Below are 17,178 nucleotides of genomic sequence, written 5' to 3'. Positions count from 1 at the left end.
ATTATACATCGTTTCAAAAAATGAGAATTTTTACTCGTTGTATATAACCTATGCAATACAGAAAATAACACACGAACCTTAACAAAGGCAGAACCAAAACGTAGTAATCCCAGATCTCAATGCAAATTAGATTGTCTGCAGTCTGCATGCGCGAAGACAAAATTTTAAACTTAATAATTCCAAAAAGGGAGCTCTGTGATCCCTAATTTGGTGGTAATTATCACACACGATGGTTCGCTAATTGTATCAATTATGGGACACTAACTTCGTAAACTCCGGTTCGCGGAAGACACTTTCTCTAATTATTTTCTCAAAGTGACGAAGTAGTACTTTAGTCGACGTATACTTAATGATAGTTCGTAATTAGCTACTATTAATACGTGGGAACTTACGTACTGTGTTAAAAAGAATTTTCTGGAAGATGAAAATGCTCTTCATGAAGTCCGGGGTATTTCTACTGTTTTACTTGTTGAGATTATTGCGGGGACGAAACGAGAGTCTCCACTCAGTGTAAAACAAAATTATCCATGCAATGTCGACATTTTGGCTACAAACGTTGAGATTTCCCTCTACATATAAGCTGCACCACACCCCTTATATGATATAAAGGCATCATGTGCATGCCAGACGAAACGTTGAGATTTTGTTTTGCAACACACTTGAAATAGACTTATCAGATCTTTGGGATGTTTATTGTTAACTGCTTCAGATTTGTGAAAAGTATGATAATAATTATAATCATGTTTTATCGGGTATAATTGAATGATTCATTGTCATCCTCTGTTCTGTCGACAAAGCCGTACTTAATCAGCTCATTAATCGTCATTCGTCAAATAACGTCCAATAAAGTATCCGTATACTCGTATAAAATATGCCATTTACTAAAAATAAATCACTATAGATCATGGTAATTGGTATGCCGAGGAGAAATTTGGCGTATTTCTTTTTGAAACGTTTAGTTTCTGTTTTGTAAGTTTATAACCTACCAAAATCTGCGCCGAGTTGGACTCGTCGACGATCTCGATAGTTGAAACAAATATTTTACGAGTATCACCCGTTCATTTCTGTTTGGTGGATGTTGTGGATGGATTAGTTAATTACTGATTAGTTAATTACTGATTAGTTCATTACTGGTTAGTTAATTACGGATTAGTTAATTACTGATTAGTTAATTACTGATTAGTTAATTACTGATTAGTTAATTACTGGTTAGTTAATTACTGGTTAGTTAATTACTGGTTAGTTAATTACTGATTAGTTAATTACTGATTAGTTAATTACTGATTAGTTAATTACTGATTAGTTAATTACTGATTAGTTAATTACTGATTACTTAATTACTGATTAGTTAATTACTGGTTAGTTAATTACTGATTAGTTAATTACTGGTTAGTTAATTACTGATTAGTTAATTACTGATTAGTTAATTACTGGTTAGTTAATCACTGATTAGTTAATTACTGATTAGTTAATTACTGATTAGTTAATTACTGATTAGTTAATTACTGATTACTTAATTACTGATTAGTTAATTACGACAGACTCGTGCTCTCCCTATGATTGCCATCATCTATTCAGCAAGGATTTTTAACATTAAAATATATTAAATCTCCAAAATAATATTTAAGAGGAAATGTTTTACTGTAAAAATAACTTAAATATTTCTCATTATTAAGTGTAATGATACTAAGAAGGTGGGACATATCAGCTATTAAAGTGTATGCTCTCGTGTTGGTCATATTGTTACTTCTCAGTTTCACTGCGTATAAAAGCTATTTAGAATCTGATACTGAAAAGGTACATAAGTTTTTTTATCGGCTTGAAAAATAACAGTAAGTTTTCTGACAACTTTAGGGTCAGAAAACGTTTAGCTGTCCATATTTTGGCCATTTTCAAGTAAAACATGGGGCTGATAAATTTCTTTTTTTAAAGTAACAAAATTAAAAATCGAATAATATTATAATTGATTACAGGTGATCCGAGCAAGAGTATTACAGCAGGGCAGATGGTCCAATAATGATTCAGACAGCCGAAGAGAACTTGTCATTATTGCAACAGAAAGCAGGTATCATTTTAGTCATAGTAACACCATAGCAACACCATAGTAACACCATAGTAACACCATAGTAACACCATAGTAACACCATAGTAACACTATAGTAACACCATAGTAACACCATAGTAACACCATAGTAACACCATAGTAACACCATAGTAACACCATATTAACACCATAGTAACACCATAGTAACACCATAGTAACACCATAGTAACACCATAGTAACACCATAGTAACACCATAGTAACACCATAGTAACACCATAGTAACACCATAGTAGCACCATAGTAACACCATAGTAACACCATAGTAACACCATTGTAACACCATAGTAACACCATAGTAACACCATAGTAACACCATAGTAACACCATAGTAACACCATAGTAACACCATAGTAACACCATAGTAGCAGTGTAACACCATAGTAACACTATAGTAACACCATACATACCTAACAGTTATACTGTTATACGATCTTATGAACAACTGAATGTGGAAAATGCCAGTTTTTTATGCCCTTACTTTTATTTTTAAAATGTTGTTATAGATTGACGTTTTGTACTATTTTAGGTCCGGTTCAACTTGGCTTGGGACAATATTTCAAATGATACCAGATCTATTGTACGTGTTTGAACCTCTGGACCCTGATTACACCAGTTTAATGGGTTACCCTAGTGTGGTTGGTTTTATCCGATTTTTTTAGATTTTTATGGAGGTTGTACCATTGTAAAACTTACATTGTGACAGTATAGATGGCGAAATATTTTTGAAAATGGTCCTAACACAGCTTTGATCGTAACAATAACATTGGGTGAATAGATTGGGTGAACAAACTATGAAGCAGGCAATTATATGTGCTCATCCATCATTCTGCATATGTAAGCTCAGTAGTTTAATTGCTGATTCATACTCAATGGTGAATCGATAGAATTCATGTGTCGGAGATCTCGTGAGAACACCTTTTAATAATTATAGCCCTCAGGATCGCATTATCCCGATCCGGCCGTAATGTGTATTGAGGTATGCACTAATTGTAGTGGTGAACGGTTGCAGCTCAGGCTATGTTTCAGTATAACTATATATCAGAGATCGCAGTATATTTACATTCTACTCGGATTGCAGATTGAAATATTTTCCTGTTGGAACCATGACACATGCAGGGGAATACCAAAATATTAATTGTAGTTGTACAACTAATATGATCAATAATTAATAACGGCAACGCTAATTTGTCCTTATTGGACTTTATTTTTACGGACATAAGTTAATAGTTGCTGCAAATGCCAAATGCTACAACTACAAGTTAAGCCCTATAAGCGTTCATTTTAATGTCCGTTCATTTTAATTTTAATATCCGTTCGAATATTGGCGGACGTTTTAAATTGTAATTAAATAGACCATTGAGCGGTCGCGTTTATTTTAATGTCCGCTCAAAATTATTCCCGTTCACATTATTTCCGGTTGCAGTACGGGTAAAATAACGTCCGAATAAAGCTATCCGATAAGCTCAGGCAGAGCTTTCGGACTGCGTAAAACTAAACAACTTAAAACGTTGAAGAACGCCGTTAAGACATCTGTTGTTAACTCACCTAAAACACAAACATACGTCATACAGTCCAATGGCGAAGAATTCACAGCCAACTGAGCAAGTCATAAGCTCGGAAACGCTCAAAAGCGTAGTAAAACGTGTTGTCGAGGAAGAGGACCGCAGTCTAGTCGCAACGTCATTGTATTTGGTCTGTTACAAGGGAGCGAGATATATAGAGAACTTATTGACACAGTTAGCGTGATTTTCCAAAACATTGGACAGAAACCGAAGATTGTTGAAGCGTGCAAAATTGCCAGAAAATCTAAGGACAATTTAGTTACAGCATCATTAATAAATGAGCAATTACGTTATTCGTTTAAGTTATTGCAAAATATTTGATTCCAATAAATAAAATCCGCCTTGTGCCGCGTGCGCTAATTTACTAATTCTGTACTCGCCTGCGTACACTGTACTGTACAGTGTACAGCAGGAGCAGGCCTGCAGGCATCATGCTACATGCGATTTTACAAATAATGTTCGACTTCAATTTAGACTTTCAGTTGTTGTAGTTGTACTGTATACTAATTGTGTCGGTTTATATATTTACCAGGCGGCGCTCAAATTGCATGATCAATAACGCTAATTTGTCCTTATTGGACTTTATTTTTACGGACATAAGTTAATAGTTGCAAATGCCAGATGCTACAAGTTAAGCACTAGCGTTCATTTTAATGTCCGTTTATTTTAATATCCGTTCGAATTTTGGCGGACGTTTTAAATTGTTAGTAAATAGAGCATTGAGCGGTCACGTTTATTTTAATGTCCTCTCAAAATTATGGCTACGCCCGTTCACATTATTTCCGGTTGCGGTACGGGTAAAATAACGTCCGAATAAAGCTATCCGATAAACTCAGGCAGAGCTTTCGGACTGTAAAACTGGACAACTTGAAATGTTGAAGAACGCCGTTAAGACATCTGTTGTTGACTCACCTAAAACACAAACATACAGTTCAATGGCGAAGAATTCACAGCCAAAGCTGAGCAAGTCATAAGCTTGGAAACGCTCAAAAGCGTAGTAAAACGTGTTGTTGAGGAAGAGGACCGCAGTCGCAACGTCATTGTATTTGGTACGTCACAAGGGAGCGAGATATATAGAGAACTTATTGACACAGTTAGCGAGATTTTTCAAAACATTGGACAGAAACCATAGATTGTTGAAGCGTGCAGAATTGCCACGAAATCTAAGGACAATTCAGTTACAGCATCATTAATAAGTGAGCTTACGTTATTCGTTTAAGTCTGTCTGTCTGTCTGTCTGTCTATCTGTCTGTCTGTCTGTCTGTCTGTCTGTCTGTCTGTCTGTCTGTCTGTCTGTCTGTCTGTCTGTCTGTCTGTCTGTCTGTCTGTCTGTCTGTCTGTCTGTCTGTCTGTCTGTCTGTCTGTCTGTCTGTCTGTCTGTCTGTCTGTCTGTCTGTCTGTCTGTCTGTCTGTCTGTCTGTCTGTCTGTCTGTCTGTCTGTCTGTCTGTCTGTCTGTCTGTCTGTCTGTCTGTCTGTCTGTCTGTCTGTCTGTCTGTCTGTCTGTCTGTCTGTCTGTCTGTCTGTCTGTCTGTCTGTCTGTCTGTCTGTCTGTCTGTCTGTCTGTCTGTCTGTCTGTCTGTCTGTCTGTCTGTCTGTCTGTCTGTCTGTCTGTCTGTCTGTCTGTCTGTCTGTCTGTCTGTCTGTCTGTCTGTCTGTCTGTCTGTCTGCCTGTCTGTCTGTAATTTCCAAGCGGCTTAATCAAGAAAACGGTAATTTTTTTTATTAGAAAACATAATATTAATATTATGAATTGGGTCATGCCATGTGAATTTTATATGCTAATCTGCATTCATCACGGTTTTTATACTAATAAATTATTCTTATGTAATGAGTAAGCACGAGAATTTACCTACTATTAATAATAATTAGAACTCATGGATTTATTTTTTCTGAAATTACCATTTAGTGTCAAATTGGTGCTAGTGCTACCCACCCATGACGGGGTGGTATAATCATGTAACTTGCGGTTGATCGAACAATTAGCTTCGAAACAATTTGGACTTTAATAGCCCTTAAGCTTATTAAACGACATAACTCATGATGTTAATTTACTCAATAGACACTTTTAACACATTGTTCAAGGTAACTTCTAAATTACTGTTACCGAAGTTCAAATGCCCTGCAAAAAAATCGTTTGATGTGCCCAATATCTATGCTTCTCAATTTTCACAATTAGCCTCAATATTCAATAATCATATAACTATAAATAAAACAACGCCATCTGCATCAATAACACCAGTTTTATAAACTTTTGAGCCCACCATGAAACTTGAAGATTTTGTTAAACCAGATCGTTTAAATCCCTCTTGCCGTCCAACTCTGCTACGTCATGTTTTATCACATTTACTCTTTCTCGTCGAAGAAGCCAACACTGGTAGAAAGAAAAAACTTTCGATTGTTGATTTCTACCGTCCTGTTGCTGTTGACCTGCTTTCTTTGTACGATGTCACAGAAAAGTCCGAAGTTCGTAGAATTTCACCTACTATTGCTGGGTAAGTTGCATATTTTTATGCTTCATATTTGTTGTCAATATACATACATACTGTCCGATCATAAACTTCATATCTGAGTGATTTTTCCGATTTGTTGATATCTATTCAGTTTCTGTTTATCCAGTTTGCATTTAGCGATCATGTCCGATGCGGGCGATGTGGATAATTGCCAATCGTGACTGATATTCATAATTTGTTCTATATATAATATATACTACTTAATATTTTGTGTTTATGCTTTATATTTCTTGTCACATTGGTTACGCTGTTTGTAATTTGAAACTATTACAGGTTCTCTCAGTTAATACGGCAAAGTCTATGATGGACAAGTTCACCGACAGTCTAAATGAACCTTTTAATGTCATACCCAAAAAGAAACTTGAAGTTGAAGCCCCTGTGCAAGTTAATCTCATCACTCCTGCTCTCAGTGACGTTACTACATCAGCATCATTGCAAGTAAGCACGTTTCAATACGAATACAGAATTATTTGTTTAACATAGCTTATTTATTTTAAAAGTTTATAAACTAAAATAATATTAATACCATTGACTGTCAAATTATTAATTTTAATCTCTGAGCCGACACTGTAATTGATTGTTTGCAATGAACAATTTGAGATCACATAACACAACTTTTATTTTCACTAAATAGTAGATAAATGCCCGGCCATTAATTGAATCACCGATCACGGATAATAATACAAAATATACTTATGATGTCAACGACAGGCTTATATAAGCGAGGACTCGGCAAGCCAACACACTAACATTGACCCGAGAGATGAAAAGGATCGTGATTATCAACCAGCCTCTTCCAGTTCTTCTGCTAGCACTCCGAGAGTCACGGTGTCCACTTATCTGAACTGCAATCTGGATGGTATGGCAGCTGAGTTGGAAAGAAATTCTGCCGGCACGGAGTCGAATGCACGCACGTTAACATTGTTTTGCAAAGAACTTTACAAGGGTGGTCTCCTGCAGCAGCCATATGTTGTTCCCCGGTCAAAACTCGAAAGCATCCGTGGAAGAGATGGGAAAAAGAGGCTTGAAGCTCTGTCTACTCGTTCTCCGTTAGGTTTGTACATAATATAATGTTTTCACCAGGTTATTTTTTAACTTTTGAACATGTTTATATTACCAATTTTAAAAATAAACAGCGACATTAACTTTACCATTAGAATTAGTACGCTTTAGATTAAAAACAGCTATTTTGCAGCAATATTCTTTGACGGAAAGGAGGATAAGAATATAAGGATGAGCCAAAAAGATGAAAAAGGTCACATACGACATAGTGTGGGGAAACGGAGCCACTACTCTGTGGTAGAACAGCCTGGTGCGATCCCTTTGGGGATGTTTGTTCCTGAGCAATCGACTGGTAAGCACTAGATAAAGATTATACTTAGATGAATATATTTTTATACATTGCGATGTTATTTTGATCATTGGTACATAATAAACGGTCTAACGACTAACGTTATATATGTCTCGTTCCATTTTAATGTTGCATTAGATTTCCGGAATAGGTTCTGCAGTTACAATGTTACATTTATGCCGATTCTTTGTTGATTACTTAATCTTCATACCACAGGTAAAGGCCTTGCTCTGGGATTGTGTAACTACTTTGAAAGTCGAGGGATAAGCACGGACAAAACATTGTGTATAGGTGGAGACAACACTAGTGTTAATTCTGGCTATCTGGTAAGTAAATAACTTATTTTTCATTTCAGATAAGGAACTTTTCATCTTTTAGCTGAGCATTGGATACTATTAGACAACCATTTCGTTCGTTAAAACATATTAAAATAAACAATTTTCAGGGAGGTGCTTTTCGAGAGTTTGAGGTTCTGCTACATCGAACACTCCAAAGAGCCCTGTGCCTCTTACACCAAGTGGAACTCCCCTTGAGAAAATTGTACTTTCACTATGGAGGAAGTACCAAGGGTGTGTTATTTATTTTAAATTTAGAGATATGTTATAGTATTTTAAAATAACAGTTCAGAATTTCCACAGTATTAAACATTCCTTATTACTATAACGATTGCAGGGATTTCCTCGATAACTACGCCAATAAATTTCACTTTACAATTAATATTATCATCGTTAATTCTTACACTTACACTCAAAATAACGTGTATATCATTATTATATATCATTACAGCACCTGGTGACTTTGACGGACCTATGGGGCCCTTCATTATGTCCAACGAACTTTGGCTGAAACCAGTTAGAGTATTTAAAAAGATTGGCAAAGGTTTTCCTCGACTGCCCCAAGAGGTGATATATAATTTAAAATTGATATGGTTAATAATGGATAATCTTATTGTTAGATAGTAACTACGTTTATAATTTGCTGGGAAGATAACTTACTGAACCGTTTTGCAGTTCCATGTTTATCAATCATTGCGATAATGTTCGACAAAATCATAGAGCTCTTACCTAGCAACGTTAAAATTAATAACAATCTGTTTTTTTTTCAGACGCTGAGTAAGATGTCAAATGATGCAAAACTTATGTATAAGTACTGCATCACTGTCGAGACTGGTTTACACGACGACTTCGTGTATAACGCGATAGGAAACTGCTCCACTGCTCGGTGGATTACGTTTGGGGCCAGAATCCTCCGATTTTACATTTCGGGGGATCTTACCTACAACTCCCATATTTCGGAGTGTTTAGAGAGGATGGTCAACTTTATTGTAAATGTCTATTACAAGGTAAAAATCAGATTACAGTGCTGGCACTTGTGAATTGATTGCTAATGTTTATTCAAATTTAAATGCTCTTACAATATTGATGAAAATCAGAGAATGTTCAGCCTATGTTTCCCTTAAGTACCAAAGTTACTCAGAATTTCTATTAAATTGGACTAAATCTCAATAGGTGTTTGCCAACATCAAGATGAAGAGCAGCTTAATAGACGCCCCAGCCCACCTATTTGACCAAATACGGTTCACAAGAGAACACTGCGAACCAGCAGAGCGTAAGGTCATATTCGAGTCAATACAACAGAACGGCTATATGGCTCATCCCGAGAGTGTGATACTCGCCATGCTAGGTAAGAATAACAACAACAAAAAATGAATACGGAAAGTGGGTAATATAGCTAGGCACACTTAAAATAACAATATGATACTATTACTATCAGAGCAGTGAATATTCAGCTGGTAGTGGTATTCTGTGCTTACGTCCGAATTCTTGCGGTTATAAATTCACTTGCACACTTGACTTTAACACAATATCCAACCAACAATATTTTACATCTATTGTAAAAAACTTTATATACATATTTATTATCCAGGCGATCACAACAGAGACCATCGAGAGAAAGGAATAGGGATCGTAAAGAATATTCGTCGTTCAGAGGAGTGGGACAAGCACGTTGAAAGAGAGTCTGGCGTTCGGCGACCTAGACGAATCCGACATTTCAAGTGCCCGAAGATAGTCTTCAAATGTACGACATATTTTGAGATGGTCAGAATGAAAGTTGAGGTGAGTTTATAGAGCATGTATAACTATAGTGATATTGTAATTATGCAATGGTTTGATTTCCAAACCAATTGACGATACTTTACCATGTTAAGTGACCATGTTAAGTGATCGGCAGACTTAGTAAGTCTGCCGATATTATGCTTTTGCATCAAAATCTGACAAACGAAAAGTAAGACTGTGCGTTCATTCTACTGAACTAGCAGAATGCAGAATTTGTTAACTAATTTGCTGAGTCTACCTAGTCTGTCAAATATACCACGAACTCTGTCCCTGTTTCAGTTATATTATTATTACGATTTACCGATCAAATAACTAATTTGCCCTTCATTCAGAAAGAGAACGGTCCGGTTCCAATGAAGATATTCTTCCAGACGTACGACAATGAGTGGGAGCGAGTAACGTGCCCTCCCCTCCTCTCCGTAATGTCAAGTGCTGAACTGGAAAAGATACGGGAAGCCCCTCTGATTTGTAGGATTCCTTGCCATAGTCAATCTGTGGAGCACACTGTCGCACTTGTGTCCCACGCTGTTCAACGACGACGGACTGAAGACACTCAATTGATGAGTGTCCTCCAGATAGGAGCTGCACGGAAAGAGTTTTCGGGTAGAGTAACGCACAAGCGGTACAGAACTGATACAGACTCGACTCCAAAGTCGAAGAAAGTTAAAGATACGCCCTTTAACAGGGAATTATTTAAGGATTTCGATTAATAGACTTAAGATTAGTGTAATCTATAAACTGAAAGTAGATGTTAATAAACTTTTGATAGATAAGCAGTTTTGGAAAATAGTATTACTATTATTATTGAAATACTGTTCTGATAATCAAAGTTTTGCAAATAAATGAATTACGAAAAGAGTAGTTTTTAATTTTGTCATAGTATTAGCCAAAAACATGATTATACATTTTTTTGTAGAACATTAGAGCTTCGGTAACACGTCTGAGGCTCTAATAGCTATCATGAAGTTACCTTGAGAAATGTGTTAAAAGTGTCTTTTGAGCAAATTAGCATCATGAGTTATGTTGTTTAATAAGCCTAGGGGCTATTACATATTAGTATTACAGTCCAAATAGTTTTGAGGCTACTTGTTCGATCCACCGCAAGTTACAAATACATGATTATGACACCCCATCATGGGTGGCCAGGTGGCCTGCAGACCCTGGGTAGCACGAATTTTGTCACTAAATGGTAATGCCAGAAAAAATAAATCTATGGGTTCTAATTATTATTATTAGTATTAGTATCATAGGTAAATTCTCGTGCTTACTCATTACATAAGAATAATTTATTAGTATAAAAAGCGTGATGAATGCAGATTAGCATATAAAATTCACATGGCATGACCCAATTCATAATATTAATATTATGTTAATATGTTTCATTACCTATGAAACACTGAAAGTGAAACACATTTAGCATTAAAAACGCCTAGTAAATATAGAGACTGCCGTAACTCTTACCGTTTTCTTAATTAAGCCGCTCGGAAATTACAGACAGACAGACAGACAGATAGACAGACAGACAGACAGACAGACAGACAGACAGACAGACAGACAGACAGACAGACAGACAGACAGACAGACAGACAGACAGACAGACAGACAGACAGACAGACAGACAGACAGACAGACAGACAGACAGACAGACAGACAGACAGACAGACAGACAGACAGACAGACAGACAGACAGACAGACAGACAGACAGACAGACAGACAGACAGACAGACAGACAGACAGACAGACAGACAGACAGACAGACAGACAGACAGACAGACAGACAGACAGACAGACAGACAGACAGACAGACAGACAGACAGACAGACAGACAGACAGACAGACAGACAGACAGACAGACAGACAGACAGACAGACAGACAGACAGACAGACAGACAGATAGACAGACAGACAGACAGACAGACTTAAACGAATAACGTAAGCTCACTTATTAATGATGCTGTAACTGAATTGTCCTTAGATTTCGTGGCAATTCTGCACGCTTCAACAATCTATGGTTTCTGTCCAATGTTTTGAAAAATCTCGCTAACTGTGTCAATAAGTTCTCTATATATCTCGCTCCCTTGTGACGTACCAAATACAATGACGTTGCGACTGCGGTCCTCTTCCTCAACAACACGTTTTACTACGCTTTTGAGCGTTTCCAAGCTTATGACTTGCTCAGCTTTGGCTGTGAATTCTTCGCCATTGAACTGTATGTTTGTGTTTTAGGTGAGTCAACAACAGATGTCTTAACGGCGTTCTTCAACATTTCAAGTTGTCCAGTTTTACAGTCCGAAAGCTCTGCCTGAGTTTATCGGATAGCTTTATTCGGACGTTATTTTACCCGTACCGCAACCGGAAATAATGTGAACGGGCGTAGCCATAATTTTGAGAGGACATTAAAATAAACGTGACCGCTCAATGCTCTATTTACTAACAATTTAAAACGTCCGCCAAAATTCGAACGGATATTAAAATAAACGGACATTAAAATGAACGCTAGTGCTTAACTTGTAGCATCTGGCATTTGCAACTATTAACTTATGTCCGTAAAAATAAAGTCCAATAAGGACAAATTAGCGTTATTGATCATGCAATTTGAGCGCCGCCTGGTAAATATATAAACCGACACAATTAGGGCCGTATTTACCAACATTTAGGTCATACTTAAACAGCAGTTTAAGGATGAGGTCGCACTTAAAAAGGAGTTTAAGTGGCAACTCTACAAATGGTATTCACGAAATTCTCTTTTAAGTGTCACCCTTAATTTTTAAGTGTCACACTTAAAATCCCTCAAAATTGGTATTTACCAAATCGAGTCATACTCAAGTTCGTACTTAAACTCACACTTAAAACGACTATTTTTAAGGTACACCTATGTCACCCTTAATCTACAGACCTCATACTTAAAGTTTAAAATCTGTTACATATGTAACAGTTATATTCTAAAATATATTATAGTTGGTTATGATTAGCGGTTATATTATAGCTGTCATATTACAGCTAAACGTATTGATTTTGACTCATTTACAATTAAGATCTCTACTCATTTAACGGTTAATTATGTACTTGCACCGTGTGAAAAACAATAAAAACACTAGCGTTTCAAGAGTAAAAATAGAGTAAATATTGAAGTGAAAGTAAAATATTCATAATAAAATGAAAAATCAGCTATGTTTTCACCCTCAAGCTCGGCGGGAAGGCCACCTGAAAATGGTAATCGGGATGAGGTTGGCACCAAATTGACTGTAAGGCCCTTCAAAATCTCCATCCACAGTTCATGCCTTTCTGACATCTGTATTTGCTGCGTGGTCAGCATCCCCATTCTCGCTTGATGTATCTCTTCTGCCCGCTCCTGGTACGTCTCTTCTGTTGTTGTCCTCTTACAGTTAAACTTAAGGTGAGATGACGAGGCAGGAAAATTCTTTACCTCGTTCTTCACTCCCAACGAGGGTTTTTTCTTTGAGCTTGCTGAATGTCGCCACAAGAGATCTGCAAAGCCGTTGCGCCACAGAGAGCTGCTGTACCGGGCTCAATGAGGAATTGGTTTGTTTCCTGTACTGAGAAAGTAGGGGCTCTACGGCTTGGAGGATGAGAAGGAAACCTTCTATCTTGACTCGAAATCGGTAGTAAAAATCTACGTCATCGTATGCCTCCAGTAGGTTAAATCGGTCTCTTAGTGAGACAGGCCTGCGCTGAATAACTCTAGATTCTACCCGCTGCCGTTGTAGGTTTAACAAGTCGTCGTACTCAATACTCATTAATTATTCAAATTTACTAAAGTTTAATCAGGAGTAAACAAATCAGACAAACGGATTTCGATCAGAAACATATTACAGCAACTCGCAAACATTGGTTTACCTCCTGATAGCTTTGTGCTAACAGCTCTCCTGATAATTAGTAAAATTTGTTAATCTTGCTCTCTATTTAATCTCTCAGCAGTCTATTTTCCCCTAATTACCTCCTGATACTCATCATCTTCTTATACAATACATTACAATACATCTAATTCTGCACTTAAAGTGTCAGTTCAGTGATAAAATTTTGGTGAATAACAATTTTAGTTAAAGGTTGACCTCCCACTTAGAGCATAAGTGGGAGGTCAACCTATAAATTAAAGTACGAGCTATTTCCAGTTGGTAAATACGAATTTCGATTAAGGTCCAACTTTTTAAGTGTCACTTTAACGTGATACTTAAAATTCTTCCTTTAAGGTCGTACTTTAAGCAAATTTGGTAAATACGGCCCTAAGTATACAGTACAACTACAACAACTGAAAGTCTAAATTGAAGTCGAACATTATTTGTAAAATCGCATGTAGCATGATGCCTGCAGGCCTGCTCCTGCTGTACACTGTACAGTACAGTGTACGCAGGCGAGTACAGAATTAGTAAATTAGCGCACGCGGCACAAGGCGGATTTTATTTATTGGAATCAAATATTTTGCAATAACTTAAACGAATAACGTAATTGCTCATTTATTAATGATGCTGTAACTAAATTGTCCTTAGATTTTCTGGCAATTTTGCACGCTTCAACAATCTTCGGTTTCTGTCCAATGTTTTGGAAAATCACGCTAACTGTGTCAATAAGTTCTCTATATATCTCGCTCCCTTGTAACAGACCAAATACAATGACGTTGCGACTAGACTGCGGTCCTCTTCCTCGACAACACGTTTTACTACGCTTTTGAGCGTTTCCGAGCTTATGACTTGCTCAGTTGGCTGTGAATTCTTCGCCATTGGACTGTATGACGTATGTTTGTGTTTTAGGTGAGTTAACAACAGATGTCTTAACGGCGTTCTTCAACGTTTTAAGTTGTTTAGTTTTACGCAGTCCGAAAGCTCTGCCTGAGCTTATCGGATAGCTTTATTCGGACGTTATTTTACCCGTACTGCAACCGGAAATAATGTGAACGGGAATAATTTTGAGCGGACATTAAAATAAACGCGACCGCTCAATGGTCTATTTAATTACAATTTAAAACGTCCGCCAATATTCGAACGGATATTAAAATTAAAATGAACGGACATTAAAATGAACGCTTATAGGGCTTAACTTGTAGTTGTAGCATTTGGCATTTGCAGCAACTATTAACTTATGTCCGTAAAAATAAAGTCCAATAAGGACAAATTAGCGTTGCCGTTATTAATTATTGATCATATTAGTTGTACAACTACAATTAATATTTTGGTATTCCCCTGCATGTGTCATGGTTCCAACAGGAAAATATTTCAATCTGCAATCCGAGTAGAATGTAAATATACTGCGATCTCTGATATATAGTTATACTGAAACATAGCCTGAGCTGCAACCGTTCACCACTACAATTAGTGCATACCTCAATACACATTACGGCCGGATCGGGATAATGCGATCCTGAGGGCTATAATTATTAAAAGGTGTTCTCACGAGATCTCCGACACATGAATTCTATCGATTCACCATTGAGTATGAATCAGCAATTAAACTACTGAGCTTACATATGCAGAATGATGGATGAGCACATATAATTGCCTGCTTCATAGTTTGTTCACCCAATCTATTCACCCAATGTTATTGTTACGATCAAAGCTGTGTTAGGACCATTTTCAAAAATATTTCGCCATCTATACTGTCACAATGTAAGTTTTACAATGGTACAACCTCCATAAAAATCTAAAAAAATCGGATAAAACCAACCACACTAGGGTTACCCTCGGGTTAGTCCTTACCTACCTTGTTCATCCTCCTGGTCATTATTTATTTTAGTATTGTCAGCATGTATAACGGATTAAAAAGGAAAATTGTTAATTAAATTAAATATATTGTTGAAATAAACTTATGATTATGAAATTATGAATTCATCCAGCGAATTTTCTTATGATTGGTTTATTATTTCGAAAATAACATATGTACCGAAGTTAAGAATTACGAAATATGCGTACTTTTGAAATAGACTTAAAGTTAAAGTACGTACTTATAAATATAATGCCACGCATCTTATATTATAATAAATGTTATAACGCAATAATTATTAGGGGCGTGTGAATTAATGTTGAAATCACAGATTATATTTATATGTTGACACCTTAGGTTGACTTATAACTTAATATTTCAGACGGAACTAGATCCTCACGACAAAAGACAGCTGTCAGAAGAATCAAAGTTGAAAGTACTGTTAAGTTTGTGCACGTGCCAGTTTCAGACGATACAAGCCTTCGGAAAGGCAGTGGCAACGAGAATAACGTCAAGTCACACTCTTTACAATCTACATGAAGAAGTTAAGAGTAAGTTTATTAGGGAAATTTAATTTAAGTTATTTGTTAATTTATAATTTTAATTAGATTAAAGAAAAATCAAACAATATTGAAAATGTTTTAAGCCCGCCTGCCCAGAGTAAGATAACTGGGACTACCGACCGTGCTAAGCTACAATAGCTTTAATATTTGTTGACATCTTCATTTTATTTTACCGTATCATAAGCATACTTTGCGCATGTAAATTGTAATCATATATTACATTAGTTCACGTACTCAATAATAATATATTTATAATAAAAAAATATAAAAAACTGTTTGACCTATTTGCTAGATTTAAGGGCCATTCAAAATTTGGACACGAGTCTTGAAACACCTTACCTGGGGACCCTAGGCTATTATGTTTATAAACATAATACTAATAGAGATTCGGCGGAATGACAGGCTGAGCGCCGCCCAGTAAGAAACATCCTGTATACGCGGTCCGTGTTTACAACATGTGTGAAACACTCCGACTGCAACAATAATATGTCCGTACTTATTTTATTTTCTTTTCTCTTCTTCTTTTTGCACCTTGATGACTCAATATAAATAAAATATTAAACTCATGTAACATTCGCAGAGGGCCAGGATCAGATGGAGGCGTTTTGTTCCCAGTTTTCTGTGGTGATGCCGAAATGTATAAGGTTACCGGACATATCAATCCTCAAACGACTCCCTGAGCTGGGCTGTACCAAATTCAAGGTCACAATTGCGTAAATATAATGTTATTTCAAAATTTTTTTAATGTAGTCCAATAACTTAACTGTTAACGGTACTGAACACTTACTCGAGAACCTACTGTGGTGAACTACTCATTCAGTGATCTTACTAAGCGGAAAAATTTGAATTCGTACTGTGTATTCTACTGGTGTTTGATGGTGCAGTAGTATTCCATCCCGGAGCCCACTTTTGTATGTGATATGGAGCATAGCACAACAGTAGCACTACAATAATAAGATATTGATTTCAGTTTTTCAGGTTGTTCAGTTGATACGGGATCCGAGAGCTGTTATTAGATCAAGGATGGATACTAGATTTATCCTTTTCAGGTCATGCCATTAATTAATTACTAGAATTTATGTAACAGTGGCTAACGAAGGGCCCCGCCAACCCCGCTGTGCGGGGGGGGGGGGGGGGCAACAGGCAACGTTACGCCACTGTTATGTAATGAATGTGACTTTAAATGAATAGCCTAGTAAGTAATCAGATAGTAACTTTAAATTACATCACAACTAATGAAAGTTAATTGATT

General features: G+C 36.6%; 2 protein-coding genes across 3 annotated transcripts in view; one reads left to right on the top strand and one right to left on the bottom strand.

The window, feature by feature from the left end:
* Positions 1 to 17,178, bottom strand: part of LOC134824926 (dynein regulatory complex protein 9-like) — a 63,755-nt gene that overhangs the window by 41,446 nt on the left and 5,131 nt on the right. The window lies entirely within an intron of this gene.
* On the top strand, positions 1,687 to 16,988 carry LOC134824735 (uncharacterized). The gene is made up of 6 exons (XM_063836710.1): positions 1,687 to 1,797; positions 1,974 to 2,065; positions 2,633 to 2,738; positions 15,746 to 15,914; positions 16,507 to 16,628; positions 16,905 to 16,988. The coding sequence occupies exons 3-6, from the start codon at positions 2,667 to 2,669 to the stop codon at positions 16,986 to 16,988; spliced, it is 447 nt and encodes a 148-aa protein (XP_063692780.1). The 5' UTR covers positions 1,687 to 1,797; positions 1,974 to 2,065; positions 2,633 to 2,666.

Source organism: Bolinopsis microptera, chromosome 13 (assembly GCF_026151205.1).
Source record: "Bolinopsis microptera isolate Bmic1 chromosome 13, MBARI_Bmic_1.0, whole genome shotgun sequence".
Lineage (NCBI taxonomy): Eukaryota > Metazoa > Ctenophora > Tentaculata > Lobata > Bolinopsidae > Bolinopsis > Bolinopsis microptera.
This window is presented reverse-complemented; position numbering and strand designations above follow the sequence as displayed.

Coding starts and splice junctions, on each gene's coding strand:
- LOC134824735 (XM_063836710.1), top strand. CDS start 2,667: ATGATACCAGATCTATTGTACGTGTTTGAACCTCTGGACCCTGATTAC. Junction 15,915..16,506: donor TCTACATGAAGAAGTTAAGA/GTAAGTTTATTA, acceptor TAACATTCGCAG/AGGGCCAGGATCAGATGGAG. Junction 16,629..16,904: donor TGGGCTGTACCAAATTCAAG/GTCACAATTGCG, acceptor TCAGTTTTTCAG/GTTGTTCAGTTGATACGGGA.